At 32.9% G+C, this 18119-nt stretch overlaps 1 protein-coding gene across 3 annotated transcripts in view; it reads right to left on the bottom strand.

Moving 5' to 3' along the window:
* Positions 1-17100, bottom strand: part of Ca-alpha1D (Ca[2+]-channel protein alpha[[1]] subunit D) — a 275473-nt gene extending 258373 nt beyond the window's left edge. For all 3 annotated transcript variants that reach the window (XM_085816586.1, XM_085816587.1, XM_085816588.1), the window contains exon 1: positions 16947-17100. In XM_085816586.1, the coding sequence (XP_085672712.1) occupies positions 16947-16965 (19 nt within the window). In that variant the 5' untranslated portion in view covers positions 16966-17100. The remainder of the gene's footprint in view (positions 1-16946) is intronic.
* Between the last annotated feature and the right edge of the window lie 1019 nt (positions 17101-18119).

Below are 18119 nucleotides of genomic sequence, written 5' to 3'. Positions count from 1 at the left end.
CGGAGAATGGGTTGGCTGAGTGGGCGTTTTCGCCGTTTTGAACATGTATAACGTGGACTCAGGCCAGTTTTCCTTGAAAAGACTTCCACTAGGCATCCCGTCCTCCCTTCTGTGTAGTGCCTGATGGCGAAGCATGTAATAAATCAATTAATCTAACGTAACGTAATTTTTTTAATCGAAAACTTGATCTCAAATCAACAGACGATTATAATACCAGAGTTGGACAGTTAAAAATATGTATAATAATTCTATGTACTAGTGATTTCTGGTGCTGCTGCATAGGAAAAGTTTCCCTTATAGTATTAGTTCAAATCCTCAGCGGCTCACGAAAATTTTAATATTTATTTCTCAACTATTCCCTGAATTTTGCCTTTTTTTCCTATTGCGATGAAATTATTGCCCTGATAATACGCGACTTATTATTTGCGCTTGCATGTCAAAGTTAAGTAACTTCTATGTATTTTAAGAAAATACAACAAAATGAAGATCTTTACAAAACATAACAAAATAAGGAATTACTCGTTCATTAGTACGAATTCTGATTATATATTAATACGGTATAAAATGTGGGCCATCGAAGTCGGGGATACATGCCTTTAGTACGAGTATCATTAACTCTGCTCAGTCAACATTTCGGTCCGACTTATAGGCACACATTATGTTCTAATTAATTTTGGTTTAACACTGTTTCTTAAATTAATTCAATCAATTATAGCGTAACTAGCGTCCCGTTAAAATAAAAGACTATTTCCCTTCCATACTGCATAAGAAATCCTTTCGCGAACAGCTGTGCGACATTTACCTACCTGTCGAATCCATAATCTGGGGTTAGAGTGAATAACATAGATTTTAAGCAATGAGTACTCTTAATTCTCTAGGTGTATATATTTCGCATTAAAAATAAAATATCAATTTTAATATTTTTGATCGGCTCGTACGGTTCTACAAAATTACGAATTTGTGAAAGATCAAATTTAAAAGAATTTGTTTCATTTATTTATCTTTATTTTTCATTTAGTTATCTATTATTATTTATTACATAAGCATTCACAATCAAATTTTCCATTCATTAAGTCATAAGCAAACGGCAGCTTGTTTCCACTTTCTTACAGAAGCAAAAATTTTATTTCATCGGCCTTTTAACTTTCAGTCTGACAGCGCTTTATAAGAATATAACTAATTTTGACTTTGATTAGCGAGTACATGCAAGTTCTTATGTCTATGCGTCAAGTAATTTCTATAGAAACGAGAGTAAATATTTTAGCTTATTTCGTTGTGTTTGGGAGGGAATTTGTGAGCATTCTTGGTAATCAGGTATGTATCATTTTGCAACTTTTCGTCAGTTATAACGAATTATTTTTGTCTGGTCCATGTATGTGCCAGCCAGCATTCTTACTACTGCGCTTGAGTAACACTAGGTTTCTAAGTTTGCCACTTTTATTTTAGAGCAATATTATGAAGAATATTGACTACAGAAGAACTGAGGAAACTTCTTGATGAACAAATTTTCTTTTGGGTCTTGAGATAATTGCGAGCTCAACACTGATTGTGAATCAGAAGGAAGACTGTAAAGACAACCAGCAAAAAAGAATAGCAAAGATATAACCGTTCATTGGCGTAAGGATTGCTTTATGCGCTATTCCATAAAATATATTTTATGTATATAGTACAGGTGATTTTGATAAAATCCATTCCAAAACGTTATATTATTTTAGTCCCTAATAATATGCATTGCTAATACGAGGATTTGGTTTATGTGATTACGGCAAAGCGTCAAAGGCTATCTATTTAAGAGGAGGAATGCCTTCGTGGAGGGCTTTGTAAGGGCAACTCGCTCGTATACAGGTTACACAAAATGGAAACCGCGAAAACGCCCGCGCAGCCAGCCAGCCTATTCGCGGGATTCGATACTCGGACCGAACTACCAGTGCTCAGCAAATTTACCACTCGGCCGCTGCTGGGCCACTAACACGAGGGTGAGCTCATGTGTGTTAGCTATGTACACTCTTAGAGGCTTTTTTTAGTCCGGTTTCTTAGTAAATTCTTAAAGTTTTGCTGGCCCTAAATTCGGCAGCTTATTGCTATTGCACTAGTTCTGGCGCCAGCCCTGTCAAGACCGTGCTGGTTCAAAAACATCCCTCCTGCCTGAAACATAAATCGATGTGTAGCAGAATTCTTTAAATGATTTAGATTACGACAAAGCATACAAAGGTTATCTGTTTAAGGGGAAGGATGTTTTACGGAGAAACTAATTTATATAAAAGTTACACATAGGAGAAACTGCGAAAACCAAACATGCGTGCAACCCGTTCATGTGGTGCTAAACCCGCGTCATACTTACTTGCTGTCTTAACCACTCAGCCACTGAAAGCTTAACATCATGTTCAATTATTTATTCATTAAAATAGCTAACCTAAGAGATATATTTTCATTTAGAATAATGTTACCGTTGTTGAAATGAACTGATAACGTATGCTTGTATTCTCGCTGGAAATATCAAGTTGGTATATGCATCTTTCTAGAGAAAATTATTTTTCGCGTGTTATCCGATAACCAATAAGATCCATTATCTTTCATATTGAGAGACGAACGGTTTCATTTCGAACACTCCTTTGACTCTCTGAACGTTTAACAGAAGTGAATTCTTTCGTCTCAAGAATTGTTATAATTTTTATCTGCAGGAGGAAAGGAATATTTGTGTGCTGTGCCATTATCCAATTCCGTTCATCTACAAGAGAACCGCGTGCTTCATTTAATGGCTAATAATACTAAGCAATTATATAAATCTGAGTGCAACTAACAAGACAGCACACAGTTCCGCAAATACGTTGTTCAGAAATGACAACAGAAAGATAAATTTAGAAAGCCGAGTGGAAACCGAGTTACAAAAATAGCCGAGTTGAAACACGACAACGCGTGAAATTCCGTTGAAATTTTGATTTCTTTATTAGCATTATAAATGGTTCAATTCCAAATACATGATATTGATATCATACAGTGTCTCAAAAAAAAGTGATGGGACACTTGTGCTTTACAAAAGGAAACTGTAATAAAATTAAATAAAAAAAACATGTAAAAATTTTTTGTGGGTGTGTTTCATACTTAAATTTAGTAACAATTATTACATAACATACCTTTTCTCAAAATATTAATTTAATAAAAGTATAATTGTTTAAAAGAGCAAAAAATTGCTCACATAAGTGATGGGACAGCATTACATACTACTACGTACTACAATAAAAATATTTTTTTGGGTTTTTATTTTTACTCAGAAGCAATTGGCAATAATTTATAAAATCGTCTGCAGTATTTCTCTCCAGTTTGTTTTGGAATTTTTGTGTTTTTTAGCTCTGTGCAGCCATGAATGCTAAGCAAAAAGAAACTTTGACGGAAATTCGAAAATTAGTTATTAATTTGCATATTGAACGTGAAAAATCTATTAGAGAAACTCCTGAAACAGTTAACTTGAGTCATTCAACAGTTTACAATATCATTAAACAATATAAAAAGAATCATATGATTCAGGATAAAAGAAGACCTGGCCGACCATCAAAGCTATCCAATGGAATAAAGTGAATTATCGTTCGAAATATTAAAAAAAATCCAAGAATGAGTGCTCCTAAAGTTGCTGCTGATTTACAAGCATTATATGGAGTAATTGTTAAACCTGAGACTATTAGAAGAGTAATTCGATCTACTGGATATCACGGTAGAGCAGCCAGGAAAAAATTCTTCGTAAGTGAAAAGAATAGAAAACTCAGACTGGCTTTCACAAAATCCAACATAAATAAGAATTCTGATTACTGGAATGAAGTTATATTTCCTAATGAGAGTAAATTTAATATATTTGGTTCTGACGGTAGAATTTTGGTGTGGAGAAAACCCAGGGAAGAATTTCGAAAACAGAACTTGGTGCCAACAGTAAAACATGGTGGAGGAGGAGTTATTGTGTGGGGGTGTATGTCGTCCGCTGGAGTTGGTATTCTTGTTTTTATTGAATCAGTATAAGTATATTGACATTTTAAATCAAAATTTGAAATCTTCAGCGCGAAAATTGAACCTTCATAACGATTTTAAATTCTACCAGGACAATGACCCCACGCACACTGCTTTGAACATTAGACTCTGGCTGCTGTATAACTGTTCTGAAGTAATAAAATCACCACCACAATCTCCAGACTTAAATCCCATAGAGAATATTTGGCAAGAATTCGCAAACACACCATTTCTTCAAAATAATTAAAATCGGTGCTTCAAGACGAATGGGGTAAAATCACTCGAGAAATCACAAAAAAAAATTAATCGAATCCATCCCAAGAAGATTAAATCATGTCTTAAAAGTAAAAGGAAATCCAACAAAATATTAAAACCATTTAAAAAGTAAACTTTCTGGATAAATATTTGATGGAAAAGTAAGTGTCCCATCACTTATGTGAGCCATTTTTTGCTCCGTTCTAAACAATTGTATTTTTATTAAATTAATATTTTAATATTTTGAGAAAATCTATGTTATGTAATAATTGTTACTAAATTTAAGTATGAAACACACCCACAAAAAATTCTTACATGTTTTTTAATTTATTTTATTACAGTTTCCTTTAAGTTTAAAGCACAAGTTTAAAGCACAAGTGTCCCATCACTTTTTTGAGACACTGTACATTTGTTAATGGAAATGTACCGTTCGAAAATTCCTGTAAATTATAAAATGTACATTACGTACTGTCTTGGTTCCAGCGAAAAAAAGAAAAATATACTTTATGGTCATGCGCTAATCTAAGCAGTTAATGTATGAAACTTTTTAATTTATAATTACTTCTTTAATTAAGAAATATTTTGAAGAGTATTTCGGATCTTTTCCGTTATCGGACAATATGCACCAAACAATTTTCTGCCAGCAAGACATATACGCCAACGTTTAATTAAATGTGTTGATCTCATCCCTTATAAAAATGACAAGAATGTTTACAAAATAAATACCGTCAGTAAAAGATTTTTAAAGTTTGTTCTCTGTTGTTTGAAATATCCAACTTAAAAAATACATGTCTTAACCTTTAGAAACCTTTTGCCACAATCGAAATGAGTTGATAATGAAAGTTTGTTTTCTCCCCTCTCTTATCAGATGTGTATTGTTTCATCTTTCTATCAAGTTCCGCAAATCTTATTAGTAATGTTTTATGATTCGATAAACATTCAGTTTTTATTCAAGCGGGAAAAAGTCGCGAAATTAAAACTGATCAGACCACAAAAACATTAAAAGATCGCAAATGAAAAATGTTAGCAAAGACGTTCAGATAAACAATTAAGCATTTCTACGCGTTTAAAAACAAAACAAAAAAATCTGATGTGTACACCACATGACTTTCTTGTACGAAATATTAAATTATACGCATTTTTTCTTGCATTTCATTTAAACTTCTTGGATTGAATTAAAGCTACTTCGCCGACAGCGCATAAACCACAATAGAATAAATGCACTCTTTAAAATTCACTCTAGTATTTGTTTACCATAGCGATTCGCTTAACGCTATGGTAAACGCTGGCGCTAGATTCGCTTAACAGTATTAATAATTATATGACAGTTAACTTATATAATAATACATAACGGAAACTACGTTAACTGTTATATAATCCAATAATTATATAACAGTTTACTTATATATTTCGTTCATATTATACAACTCATAATTTTTCAAATTTTGCACTGTTTCAAATGTAAACATCAATGGCCGCCATTAAAAAAGGCTTAGCGGCAATTAAACAACTTTAAAATTGCTGATAATTCTAAAAATATTGCACACAGATTTACTAAAGGCATAAAATCCTTAACCGGAAGATAAAAACAACATAATTGAATCATTTTTAAAGCAAAAAATGTACAATTTACCAACATATAAGAGTAAAGAAAGAGAGATCACTGAGCCGGGTAACAGAGTGGATATATATATAAATAATGCACAAAATTTATATCATTTAAAGAATAGAATTATCTAATCGTTGCCACATGTTCTATTCAAATAATATAATAAAACTAGAACGATGTATAAAAGAAATTAAGCAAACAAAACAAAAAAGAAACAGTTTTTCACAGACGATTGAGTATTTCTCATTTAATTAATTCAGTTCTCACTTCGCGAGAAGGCAAAAATACATAAAAACTCAAAATATTTATATTAAAAATTACGAAATAAATTTCAAACACTTATTTCCTGGAAAAAATTCCAGAAAGAATTAAGCATGATTTAATTGTCAATAATAAATGAATGCGTTATCTTTGTTGTTGCGAAGCTAAGTTTCTCTAGATTGGCAACAAATCCACTAGTCTCCTGTTTCAAATGTAAACATCAATGGCCGCCATTAAAAAAGGCTTAGCGGCAATTAAACAACTTTAAAATTGCTGATAATTCTAAAAATATTGCACACAGATTTACTAAAGGCATAAAATCCTTAACGGGAAGATAAAAACAACATAATTCAATTATTTTTAAAGCAAAAAAATGTAGAATTTATAAACATATAAGAGTAAAGAAATTGAGATCACTGAGCCGGGTAACAGAGTGGATATATTTATAAATATATTTATATACGTTTGGTGCGGCCGATTGCAACCAAAATACGAGGTGCACATCTACATGTTATAGCAGTCCTATATACAAAATTTCAACGTTCTGAGGCTACTCGTTTTTGAGTTATGCGAGATACGTTCGTACAGACGCTACGAAAAATTCTCTTCAGAATTAATTTTAAAGCAGTTTTATAATTTTTTTTGGAGGAAACGGGTCTTTTATTCTGTCCTTACGTACAGATATCACGCAAAAACATCGTTAAATTGCATTCGATAGCGGTCAAAATGGATATTTTCGTTGAAATATCCTGCTTGAAACTTTTCGCGATTACTATACTTCGTTTTTACTTCGTACAAGGAAGTAAAAAGAAGTAATATATAAAATTAAGTCCGCTCCTTTTCCCCAGTTAAAAACTAAATGAAACACATCGTCGTTCGTGTAAGGATTTTATTTCAGCAAGATGATGATTTTTCTTAAGCTTCAAACATGCAGTATCAAGTTAAACGCATAATATGCACATTATTTTGCATAAAAACTTAAAACTGTTAAACTTAAAAAAGGTTTATATTATTCAGACATTGGCGTTAATCAAATCATTACAGGTCATGGCCGTTTATCTATCTACTTTAAAAGGATTAAATTACATGAGTCTGACCTCTGTGATATCTGTAGAGAGTGTGTGTGTGTGTGTGTGTGAGAGAGAGAGAGAGAGATTATGGCAAAGCCTCGAGGGCTATCTGCCTAAGGGGAGGGATGCCTTCGTGGAGGACTTTCTATGGGGAACTGGCTCGTATACACGTTACACATGGGGAAAACCACGAAAACGCCCAAGCAGCCAGCCCGTTCGCGGGATTCGAACCTCGGACCGAACTACCAGTGTTCAGCGACTTCAGCGCTCGGCCGCTGGTGGGCAATATCTGTAGAGAACCGGACACTGCGGGGTATTATGTGAAAACATGTAAATATTTTACTGATTATCAGGAACGAGTTTAAGAAAAATGATGTTTTTAATATATATGATATTTTAAATGATTTTAAAAGACTGAAAAAATTGCCAGGAAAATGATGGAGAGATTAATCGGTACTATTCGGTTTCGAGGGCCGTAAAAATCGCCAAACTATCGTTGATGCCGATGCTGCCAAAAATAATTGAGGCAACCCTAATAATTGTGGCAAGAAAGGAAGTATATAGTAAATAACTATTTAAGATTGATGTTTTAATTTAGATGAAAGTTTAATTTCATATAATACTTTTTTATTATTATAATTTATATGAAAAAGGCTAAACATGACTGAATAAGAGTAAATAACTATTTCAGATCATTATTATAATTTACATAAAAATTGCTAAACATAACTGATTGGATGCCAGCATTGCTATTTCGCTACCGACTTACCGCTAAAGAATAATTTCATCTCATTGGTTGTTCAAACGTAATTTTTTATAATGAATGATGCCTTTTCTTTGAAAATATTCTCGGTAAAGTGCAGAATCGCTCATTTATTTGTTTGCCGCTTTTTACAAGGGTAAAAACAATTGGATTTTTGTCAATTTTCTTTTACTTTTAAGTGAAAATAGGTCGATGTGTACATAGATAAAGTCAAGGGTGTGCGCAGTGCCATTTTTGTGCAATTCTGGGATTTTTTTTAAGTGAAAATAGGTCGATGTGCACATGGATACCGAGTATGTGCAATTCTTAAAAACGCATCAAGCAATGGATGATTCTGCACTTTACCCAAAATTCTATTGCCGAGTTTTCGTCATGGTCAATCCCCAAATTGTTAAATCCATAGGATATCAAAAAAGGATTTAAAAATTAAACTAGTATTTCAATGGCGTGTTAAGAAATAGAACTATATAAACTTACGCAATCTGAAATCAGCGCGTACGCCAGATTTGGCGCGCTGTTAAATGGGTGCGTTTGCTAGATTTGGCGCTTTTGCGAGTACATTTTCGCTGCAATTTTTTTACGGCCCTCGAAACCGAATAGTACCGATTAATCATAATAAACTTCCAGTAAGAATTTTAATTTTAAGTTTTTTAGTTATGTTCTTTATTTCTGTTTGTTGAAGGTGTTCCTAGCTTGCTCTGGCGCAGTCCGCAAAAAGGCCATACGGCGACGTAAAGTCTGCCAGGTGGGTCGGGCTGTGTCCCTCATATCATATCACATTATTTTGCACAAAATCTATGTCTTAGAGCTGCTTTCCTATGAAATAACACAGTTTACTAACAATAACATACATTAGTACAAGGAACTTTAATAATTTTATAGATTATCTGTCTAATCTTTATGCCAATGTCTTCATTTTAACACAAAACCTCTATTAGCAATTTTATCCTATCAGCATTTTCGATACTTACGTATTAACGCAACCAGGCCAAAATTCGCATAAATCGCCAAATTTGGCGACCCTACTTACGGCAACCCTACGTGTTATACGTAGTTTTATAGATTACTGTTATAGATTGGAATAATTACATGCGGGAGATATGTGCCCTTGAAATGGATGAAAAAGAAAGAAAGCAAATAGGCGGCGAAGGACTTATTGTGGAAAAATTTGCGAAAATATCCAGGAAGGAAACATCATTTATTCGGATTGCTGGAAAGGATACAATACAAGTGAGTTCGAAAATGCTGGATTTCTGCATGGAACTGTTAATCACAAATATAACTTTGTGGATCCCAACACGGGCGTTCACACACAACATGTAGAGCGCATGTGGGGCTCAGCCAAATGGCGCAACAAAAAACAGAGAGGAACAGCCCGTCATCATCTTGACTCATACCTTATCGAATTTATATGGCGCCAAGCTGAAGCTGTTAATGGCAAAGACGGTTTTCAATCAGTGCTAAAAGCAATAGCCAAAAGATTGCCGCCGAAAAAATAATTCTGCAAATTATTCAAATTCGAAATCGGAAGGGTTTAATTGCTATTTTATATTTTAAAACAAAATAATATAAAAAACTGTATTAAAAATTATCTGTAATTAATAAATGTACATTTTCTTTCTATTCATACTTTTTTACTCAAACTTACAAGTCGCGCCAACCTGGTTGCGATAATACGTAAGTACCGCATTTTGTAGCATGGGTTGTTAATAATAATAAAACGTACTATTTTGTAACTACAGCGATAAGTGACTAAAAAATTAAAGGTTTCAAAAAGAATACATTTTCAAGTAATAGAATCATCTTTACTATAACACTAAATATCTATATACAAAAAAATTGCCAAACGATATCAGATTAAAAGGATTATTTCGTTATGAAAAGCTAAGATCTGTATTCTTTTTTTTTTTTTTTTTTTTTTTTTTTTTTACTTGTACGAAGTAAAAAGGAAGTATTGTAATCGCGAAAAGCTTCAGGCAGCATATTTCAACGAAAATATCCACTTTGACCGCTTTCGAATGCAATTTAACGATGTTTTTGCGTGATATGTGTACGTAAGGACAGAATAAAAGACTTTTTTCCTCCAAAAAAAAACTAAAAAACTGCTTTAAAATTAATTCTGAAGAGAATTTTTCGTGGCGTCTGTACGAACGTACGTACGTACGTATCTCGCATAACTTAAAAACGAGTAGCCTCAGAACGTTGAAATTTTGTATATAGGACTAGTATAACATGTAAATGTGCACCTCGTATTTTGGTTTCAATCGGCCGCGCCAAACGTATATAAATGTATTTATAAATATATCCACTCTGTTACCCGGCTCAGTGATCTCAGTTTCTTTACTTTTGTATGTTTGTAAATAGTACATTTTTTTCTTTAAAAATGATTGAATTATGTTGTTTTTATCTTCCGGTTAAGGGTATTATGCCTTTACTAAATCTGTATGCAATATTTTTAGAATTATCAACAATTTAAAAGTTGTTTAAGTGCCGCTAAGCCTATTTTGATGGCGGCCATTGATGTTTACATTTGAAACAGGAGACTAGTGGATTTGTTGCCAATCTAGAGAAACGTAGCTTCGCAACAACAAATACAAACGCCTTCATTTATTATTGCGATTTAAATCATGCTTAATCCTTTCTGGAATTTTTTCGAGGAAATAAGTGTTTAAGATTTACTTAATTTTTAATAATTTAATTTTTAATAAGTAGTAATTTTATTTTTAATCATTAGTAATTTTTAGTGCAGATATTTTGAGTTTTTATGTATTTTTGCCTTGTCGCGAAGTGAGAACTGAATTAATTGAATGAGAAATACTCAATCGTCTGTGAAAAACTGTTGCCTTTTTGTTTTGTTTGCTTAATTTCTTTTATACATCGTTCTAGCTTTATTATAGTACTTGAACAGAACATGTGGCAACGTTTAGATAATTCTTTAAATGATACAAATTTTGTGCGTTCTGAGTTATAATATGAACGAAATATAATACTGTTAAGAGAACCTAGCGCCAGAGTGTCGCTATGGTAAACAAATAGAGTAAATTTTAAAGAATGCACTTATTATTGTGTGTTGTGCGCTGTCGGGGAAGTAGATATAATTAAATCCAATAAGTTTAAACAAAATGCAAGAAAAAATGCGTATAATTTAATATTCCGTACAAGGAAGTCATGTGGTGTACACATCAGATTTTTTTTCATATATCAGCAAAAAACCAAGAAAACATCCGACGTTGAGTCCAACTAGAGAATATCGTATTTTTAGTGGCTATAAAATTGATATTTTTAACTATTTGGCCCCCAACATACTCTCAGGAATTGAAACGAACTCAATGCTTGTAATATGCAAATAAAACATATGCTAAAGATATGGACATTAAGCGTTAGAATAAATCTCTGTCGCTTCACTATTGTTTCTACAGCTCTTTCACTTTACCATCGTTGATACAATTTTTGAGTAGCTATGAGTGCATATTCTAAAAATCCTACTCTGAAATATTTTTTCGGAAATCTACAGAATCTGTCTACAGATGAAGTCATTAGTATTCGATTTTAAATATTGCATACTTAGTTTTCGCATTAAGAGCCAAAACGGTAGAAAGAACTACATAGAATAACTTAATTTGTGTTTTATTCAGTAATTCTGATTTTTATTTTGTATTTGTAATATTAGAGAAAACCTAGCAATTTTAATCAAAAAACAGATCATCACTTGTATTCTGATATCAAACATTTACTGCTTTTTATTCACTTTTTTTTTTAATGTGTAACGTGTTCCGCCGCCTACACGGCAAGGGAGGCATGCCCCATGGAGAACTTTCTAAAGGAAACGGGCTCGTATCCACGTTACACATGGGAAAAACTACGAAAACGCTCATGCAACCAGCCCATTCTTCAGAATTTGAACCCTGGACCAAATTACCAGTGTTCTGTGGCTTTACCACTGTACTGCTGGTGGAATTTTTATTCCTTTATCACTAGAATTTTACTATTATTTTAATTTCTTATTCCACTAACATTAAAGTCAGAATGAAAATAAGTAATTAAAGCGAAAAATTGTATGCCTTTTTTTTCCTCGCCTGCTACCATTCGATAAAATGCTCTTTCGTTTACGTCGAATATTCATAAACCAAACCTGCTATGATATCTAGAATGTTATTAAGTACTTATCAGGTAATTATGCTGCATTTTTATCATTTATGTAATTTTTCACTGTAAAAAATGGTAAAAGAAATCAAGCCTGCTCACAAATGTGTGCTTACAATTCTTAATAGCTAGAAAATATATCTTTTGGTTAAAACCGATTACTTTAAAAATATGTAATATGTAATTATAACTCAAATAGATAAGTTATTACAGTGAACTTCCGCTTAACCGGTGTAATACAATGGAGAATGTGTACGGTAAATCGGAGAGCTGTTGAAAAAGCGCACAAGAAAGAAGAAGAATGATATTATAACGCTTAGAAAGGTACAATTAACAATTTATTTGTATTTTCAAGGAGTTTAATCTGGATAAAATGTTAATTTGATTACAGAAATTAACCCTGCGTTAGGCGCGTAAATTTGTCTTGCACAATTAAGAGCGTGGGTGATAGGTGTTTATGGGGTATTTAATTATGGCAAAGCACACTAGGGCTATCTGCCTAAGGGGAGGGATGCCTTCGTGGAGGGCTTTCTAATGGAAACTGGCTCGTATACACGTTACACATGGGGAAAACCACGAAAACGCCCACGCAGCCAGCCCGTTCGCGGGATTCGAACCTCGGACCGAACTACCAGTGTTCAGCGACTTTACCGCTCGGCCGCTGGTGGGCCGTGGGTGATAGGTGTCACCCACTTGTTAAAATGTATCTAAAATAATGAAAATCATTTTTGTGCTACTGCTGGGATAATAGACACCAACAATTAATGCTATACTCCGAAAATCAACATACAGTGTTGCAAACTTGCGACAAATATGCCTGGGGTGCACCTGTCACCAAGGCACTTAATCCAGAGTTAATTTAGTATTCAAAAATAAAAAGAACACACCATGAACAACGGGAAAACATGTTTAAAAAGTAAAAAAACTCATTTATAAATAGTATTACAGAGCGATAATAATGAGATAAATAGAATAATTGGCTAATCTTTAGAATGTGGTAACAGGTAGTTTGGCGACATTTTGGTAAGGCGATAAAGGTTACTAGCTAGGACTTGATCAATAATCTGAGAATTACACAGTTCGAATCACAGATTATTTTGTCTCAGAGAAATGGCAGATCATGAGGCATGTAATGTGACATTTTTCGGAAAATTCCATTCGTGATTTTAGCTAATAAGCACTTAGAAACAATTTCGCTGCTAAAGAATCGCCCACTTATTTGTTTGGCGCTTTTTACAAGAGTAAGAAGAATTAGATATTTGTCAAATTTCTTTAAGTGAAAATAGGTCGATGTGTACATAGATAAAGTCAAGAGTGTGCGCAATGCCATTTTTGTGCAATTCTGGTATTTTTTTTTAAGAGAAAACAGGTCGGCGTGTACATGGATACCGTGTATGTGCAATTCTTAAAAACGCGGCAAGCAGTTTGCGATTCTGCACTTTCTCCCAATTGGGCACCTAATCTTTGTCATGATTAAGCATTTTTGTTCCATAAAAGTTCTAGTATAGGCGTAATTCGGCTAGCAGATTCGCCTAGCTAGGAAAAAAAAAAATGCCTTTACTTCGTGAAAACAAAATGGCGTCCAAAACAAAACTAGCAGATTGCTGTAGCAGGGTTAGTCGCCAAATTTTCGCCAAAAAATCGTCAAGTTACCATAATGTAAAGATTCACCGAATAATCTCACAGGGTTTAAATTCACATATAAAAGTCAGACCCTTTTGTTTTTTACTGTAAACATTTGAGAATTCCAAAATGCGTATAAAAAACTCGAAAATACAATGACATAATTCTATTGTCATTGCTCTTATTTATTTTTCTTTGTATTTTCCATTTACAATTTCGTTTAACACCGGTAGTTTGTCGGAGTACTTTCTTTATTGTACGGCAATAAATTAAATAAACCGCAACAAAATTGTACCACAATATAAAACACGGGGCCAGGATAACGGAACTGACTGTTCTTAGACTAAAAAAAATAACTAACTTTTTATATAAATGTTATTTCTAGTTATGAATATTGACAGATAAACGGTTAATCGCAATAAAACTAACACGATTAATTAGCAACCAAAAGTTATTCAGTTGCTCGCTTAAAATGAATAAAAGTTATATTTCGGAATATAAATGCTCTTAGAAGCTTTTAATTAATAAAGCCGTTGGTTTAACAGTTATCTTCAATGTTAACTCATTACCATATTGGTTAGAATATAAAACTCCTTCCCTTACAAGGAAAACCTTGAATTTTGTTGGCTGTTTAAAAGATTTATTTTGCAAAGCACACAAGAGCTATCTACTTAAGAGTAGGAATACCTTCATGGAAGATTTTTTGAGAGAAACTAGCTAGCACTCCTATTACACAAAGGAAAAACCTCGAAAACGACCATGTTGCCAACAAGCTTCCTAGAATTCGAACTACCAGCATTCAACTGTCTAATCGACTCGGCCACTGATATGTCACGATTGAAAGATGCAAAGAGACTTGTAAAATCATAGCCCCTATGTATCCGAGTTTAATATAGTGAAAATGTTTATTAGAAAAAGTTAAATATGTTAAGGGGGCTCATACACCTTAAACCTCTCATGATCTTCGAATATGTGACTGTTGCAAGAATTGGTATATTTTATTTATTTTAAAAGCAATTACTTCCAACTTTTTACAGCTGACTACATAATATAGCTGCTTTGGAAACTAGTAACCAGAAAGTTCGTGTTGCCACAAATATTTTTGTAATTTAATCCTCTTTGTGACAAAATATTTCACCGTGTTTCCACATTGCGCGCATGATATTTTAAAAATGGCTAAGGGTACACACTTGAAATTGGATGGAATTCTTTATATGGGCACTATTTTCTAACTGAACCAACAATTTGATGAATATTTTAATATTGAAAAATTTTATGGGCAAAAACATTAAAAATTTTTTAAATAAAATACATTTTATAATCTCAACTCAAAATAAAATAAAAAATTAACATGAAATTTTTAGAATTTTAGGTTCACAGTAGTTTCCAAATGTTATAAAAGCTATATATTAAATATGGAATCAAATTATGAAACAGAATGTTTTAAACTGTGCGCGCAAGTTGGAAACATGACGAAAAATGTTGTCACAAAGCGGATTAAATTATAAAAATATTTGTGGCAACACAAACTTTCTGATTACTATTTCAGAAAGCAGCTATATTATGTAGTCCGCTGTAAAAAGGTGGTAGTAATTGCTTTTAAAATAAATAAGTTATCCCAATTCTGGGAACAGTCACCTTATCGAACATCTTACGGGTTTTAAGGTGTATGAGTCCCCTTTTAAGTACCTTACCTTGAAGGTACTTAAAATATTTAACTTTTAGTAAACATATTTACTTTACCATAACTTAGTTTATGTTAAAGTAAATATGTTTTCTTTACCATAAAGGTACATACCATACAAATGATGATTTATCTTAATATTACACTATGTATTGGCATATTTCCTCTTAATATATAATAAATGCTTAACAAGAAATACAATTAAAACATGTCTCACTATCATACGTTGAGGTACAAATCCATGCAAGCGTGAATGTTACATTTCGTTCGTAAGGGAAGTGTAGCTTTTAGAAAGTAATCTTCAGGAGAGACGCATAGCCTCGTGTTATAACCAATATGTTATAATTATAAAGAATATAAAGATATTTTTGCTGTTGCCAAAAGTTGGATACTTATCAAGGAATTACACACGGAAAGAAAACTAAGATTTCAGAACAACATAAGAGAGAATAGATAATCGCTATAAATTAAGGAAGCGAATATATCATTAAAAGTGAAGAAAACATGTGTTAAATGTCATTAAAGAGCAATATTTTCAAGAGAACACAAATAACGTCACTAAATTCCCTTAAAAATGGTCAATATTTACATATTCATGATTACGTACAATTATTAGTACAATAGTGCTGTTTAAACTCCCAAAATATATATAATCTGTTTATCCTGTTGTAGTCGCATTCTTTCTTGTATTTTGCGTAGACAGGCAATTTTGTTTTACGCGGATACGAATTTTTTTATCGTTCTCCAATAAACTAATTTTTTTCATAGAGCGCGGTCAATCCGGAATTCGGCAACAGTTAGTACAGAGTTAACTACATTAAATAAAGCAAAAATTTTTTGACAGTTTTGTTTATATATAGAATTCCCCAAATTCACCATTTCTCAAACTCATGTCGTTCTTTTTCGACTCAATTTACCACAAAATAACTCTCAGGTCTAAGAATATACATAAATAAGCCACAAGGCAATTTTTCCTCGCAGAAATACATAGAATCGATGTAATGTTATAAGTTTCCACTTTGTATTACGAAATGGAACAATTTATTCAGTATATATGCGTGTATCATAAACCATACCTGCTGTGATATCTAGAATGTTATTAAGTACTTTATGCTGCATTTTTATAATTTATGTAAATTTCACTGCCAAAAATGGTAAAAGAAATCACGACTGCTCACAAATGTGTGCTTACAGTTCTTAATAGCTAGAAAATATATCTTTTGACTAAAACAGATTACTTTAAAAATATGTAATAGTGTTTTCTGATAAATCTAATGTACATTAGCTGCGACTGTAACGTTTAGGTTCAACAGTATAAGAATATGAGATATCTTTAGAAGGTACTCATATATTGACATAAAATACTCAGAATTAACATAATTTTCATCTAGAATACAAAAGAAACCCTGCTAAACAGATGATAAGTATTTCGAATATTTTTCACATCCTAGGAAGAACTAACTACACAGCACTACTCTTCCGCAGATGTGAAATTCTGATCGAACAGGGAGAAAACAGTAGTTCTAACGTTTAGAGACTTACTCTCATTTCCTGTAGTCATTGTACTGATCGGATGTTAATCCAGTGCGGGTCGGGCCTCAGTCAATCCCGGGGGTCACTACGATTGCATACGGCTACAGCGAGCGCCATCATCATGACATGGCGTCCGTACTCAAGAACACAGCAGTGAGGAGCAAGCAGAGCGGCAACCCTAGTTCACCAGCCTCTCGCCAAGGGAAAAAGGACTGACGCCAAAACGAGCGCCAAAGGAGACAAAATTTTATAATCAAAAGTCGTAATTGCTTTTTAAAAGAAAAAAGAAATTAATCGTGTTAAAAAAAAAAACTCTAAATCTTCGACACTATTTCGCCAGTGAAGTATATTTCTAAAATGTAATAATGCGCAGAGAACGAGATTTAGAATAAAAAGTTTAACAACTTTTTCTATAGTATAAATATAGTATATATCCTTTCTTTAACAGGCATAACATTTAATTATCAATAATTAAAATTTCGGAAACTGAGTATGGACATGACAAGGGGTGTCGGCTTTTCTTTAACTGAACCATTTGACAAAAAAGCGAATAAAAAGCATCTCAAATCCTTTTCCTTTATAGAACAGCATGCGCCAAACAATTTTCTGCAGGAAGATATATGCACAGATGTTGCTTATTCACGAACGTTAAATTAAATGCGTTATTCTTATTTCTCATAATTCACTAATGGCCAAACGATAAAACCGTTGGAAACTCGAACCGGGTTCAGACCTTGGCAAAAAGGCTGGCTATATACGAGTTTTCATGGATTTCTCTGCATGTAAAGTGAATTTCGATTAAAAGTTCTCCACGAAGGCATCCCTGTCATTAACCAGGTAACCCTCACATTAGAGCAGTCACCTTGCTGCAGCCTAGTAATTTTTTACACAATAAAGGAACAAGCCGTATTTATATAGTGCTTATGTACAGTTAGCCACAAAAGTCTGCGTACAGACTAAATTTTAAATTAAAAAAACACTTAAAGCATAGAAAATGTATTTTAATCATTGCATTTTTTTCTTCTATTAGCTAAAATTGTAAGCTTAAATAAAAAGTAAATAATATCAGTGTAATACTTTTTACATTTTTTCAAAAATATATTTTGTCAAAAAAACTCAGAAATTCCCTCCAATAAGTAGGCGTACATTTAAAAAAAAAGCAAAATATAAGTTTTTTATTAC

Source organism: Stegodyphus dumicola, chromosome 5 (assembly GCF_044657685.1).
Source record: "Stegodyphus dumicola isolate Sdum_Otavi_A_Nest chromosome 5, ASM4465768v1".
Lineage (NCBI taxonomy): Eukaryota > Metazoa > Arthropoda > Arachnida > Araneae > Eresidae > Stegodyphus > Stegodyphus dumicola.
The sequence above is the reverse complement of the archived record's forward strand: the minus strand, read 5'-3'. Positions and strand labels throughout refer to the sequence as shown.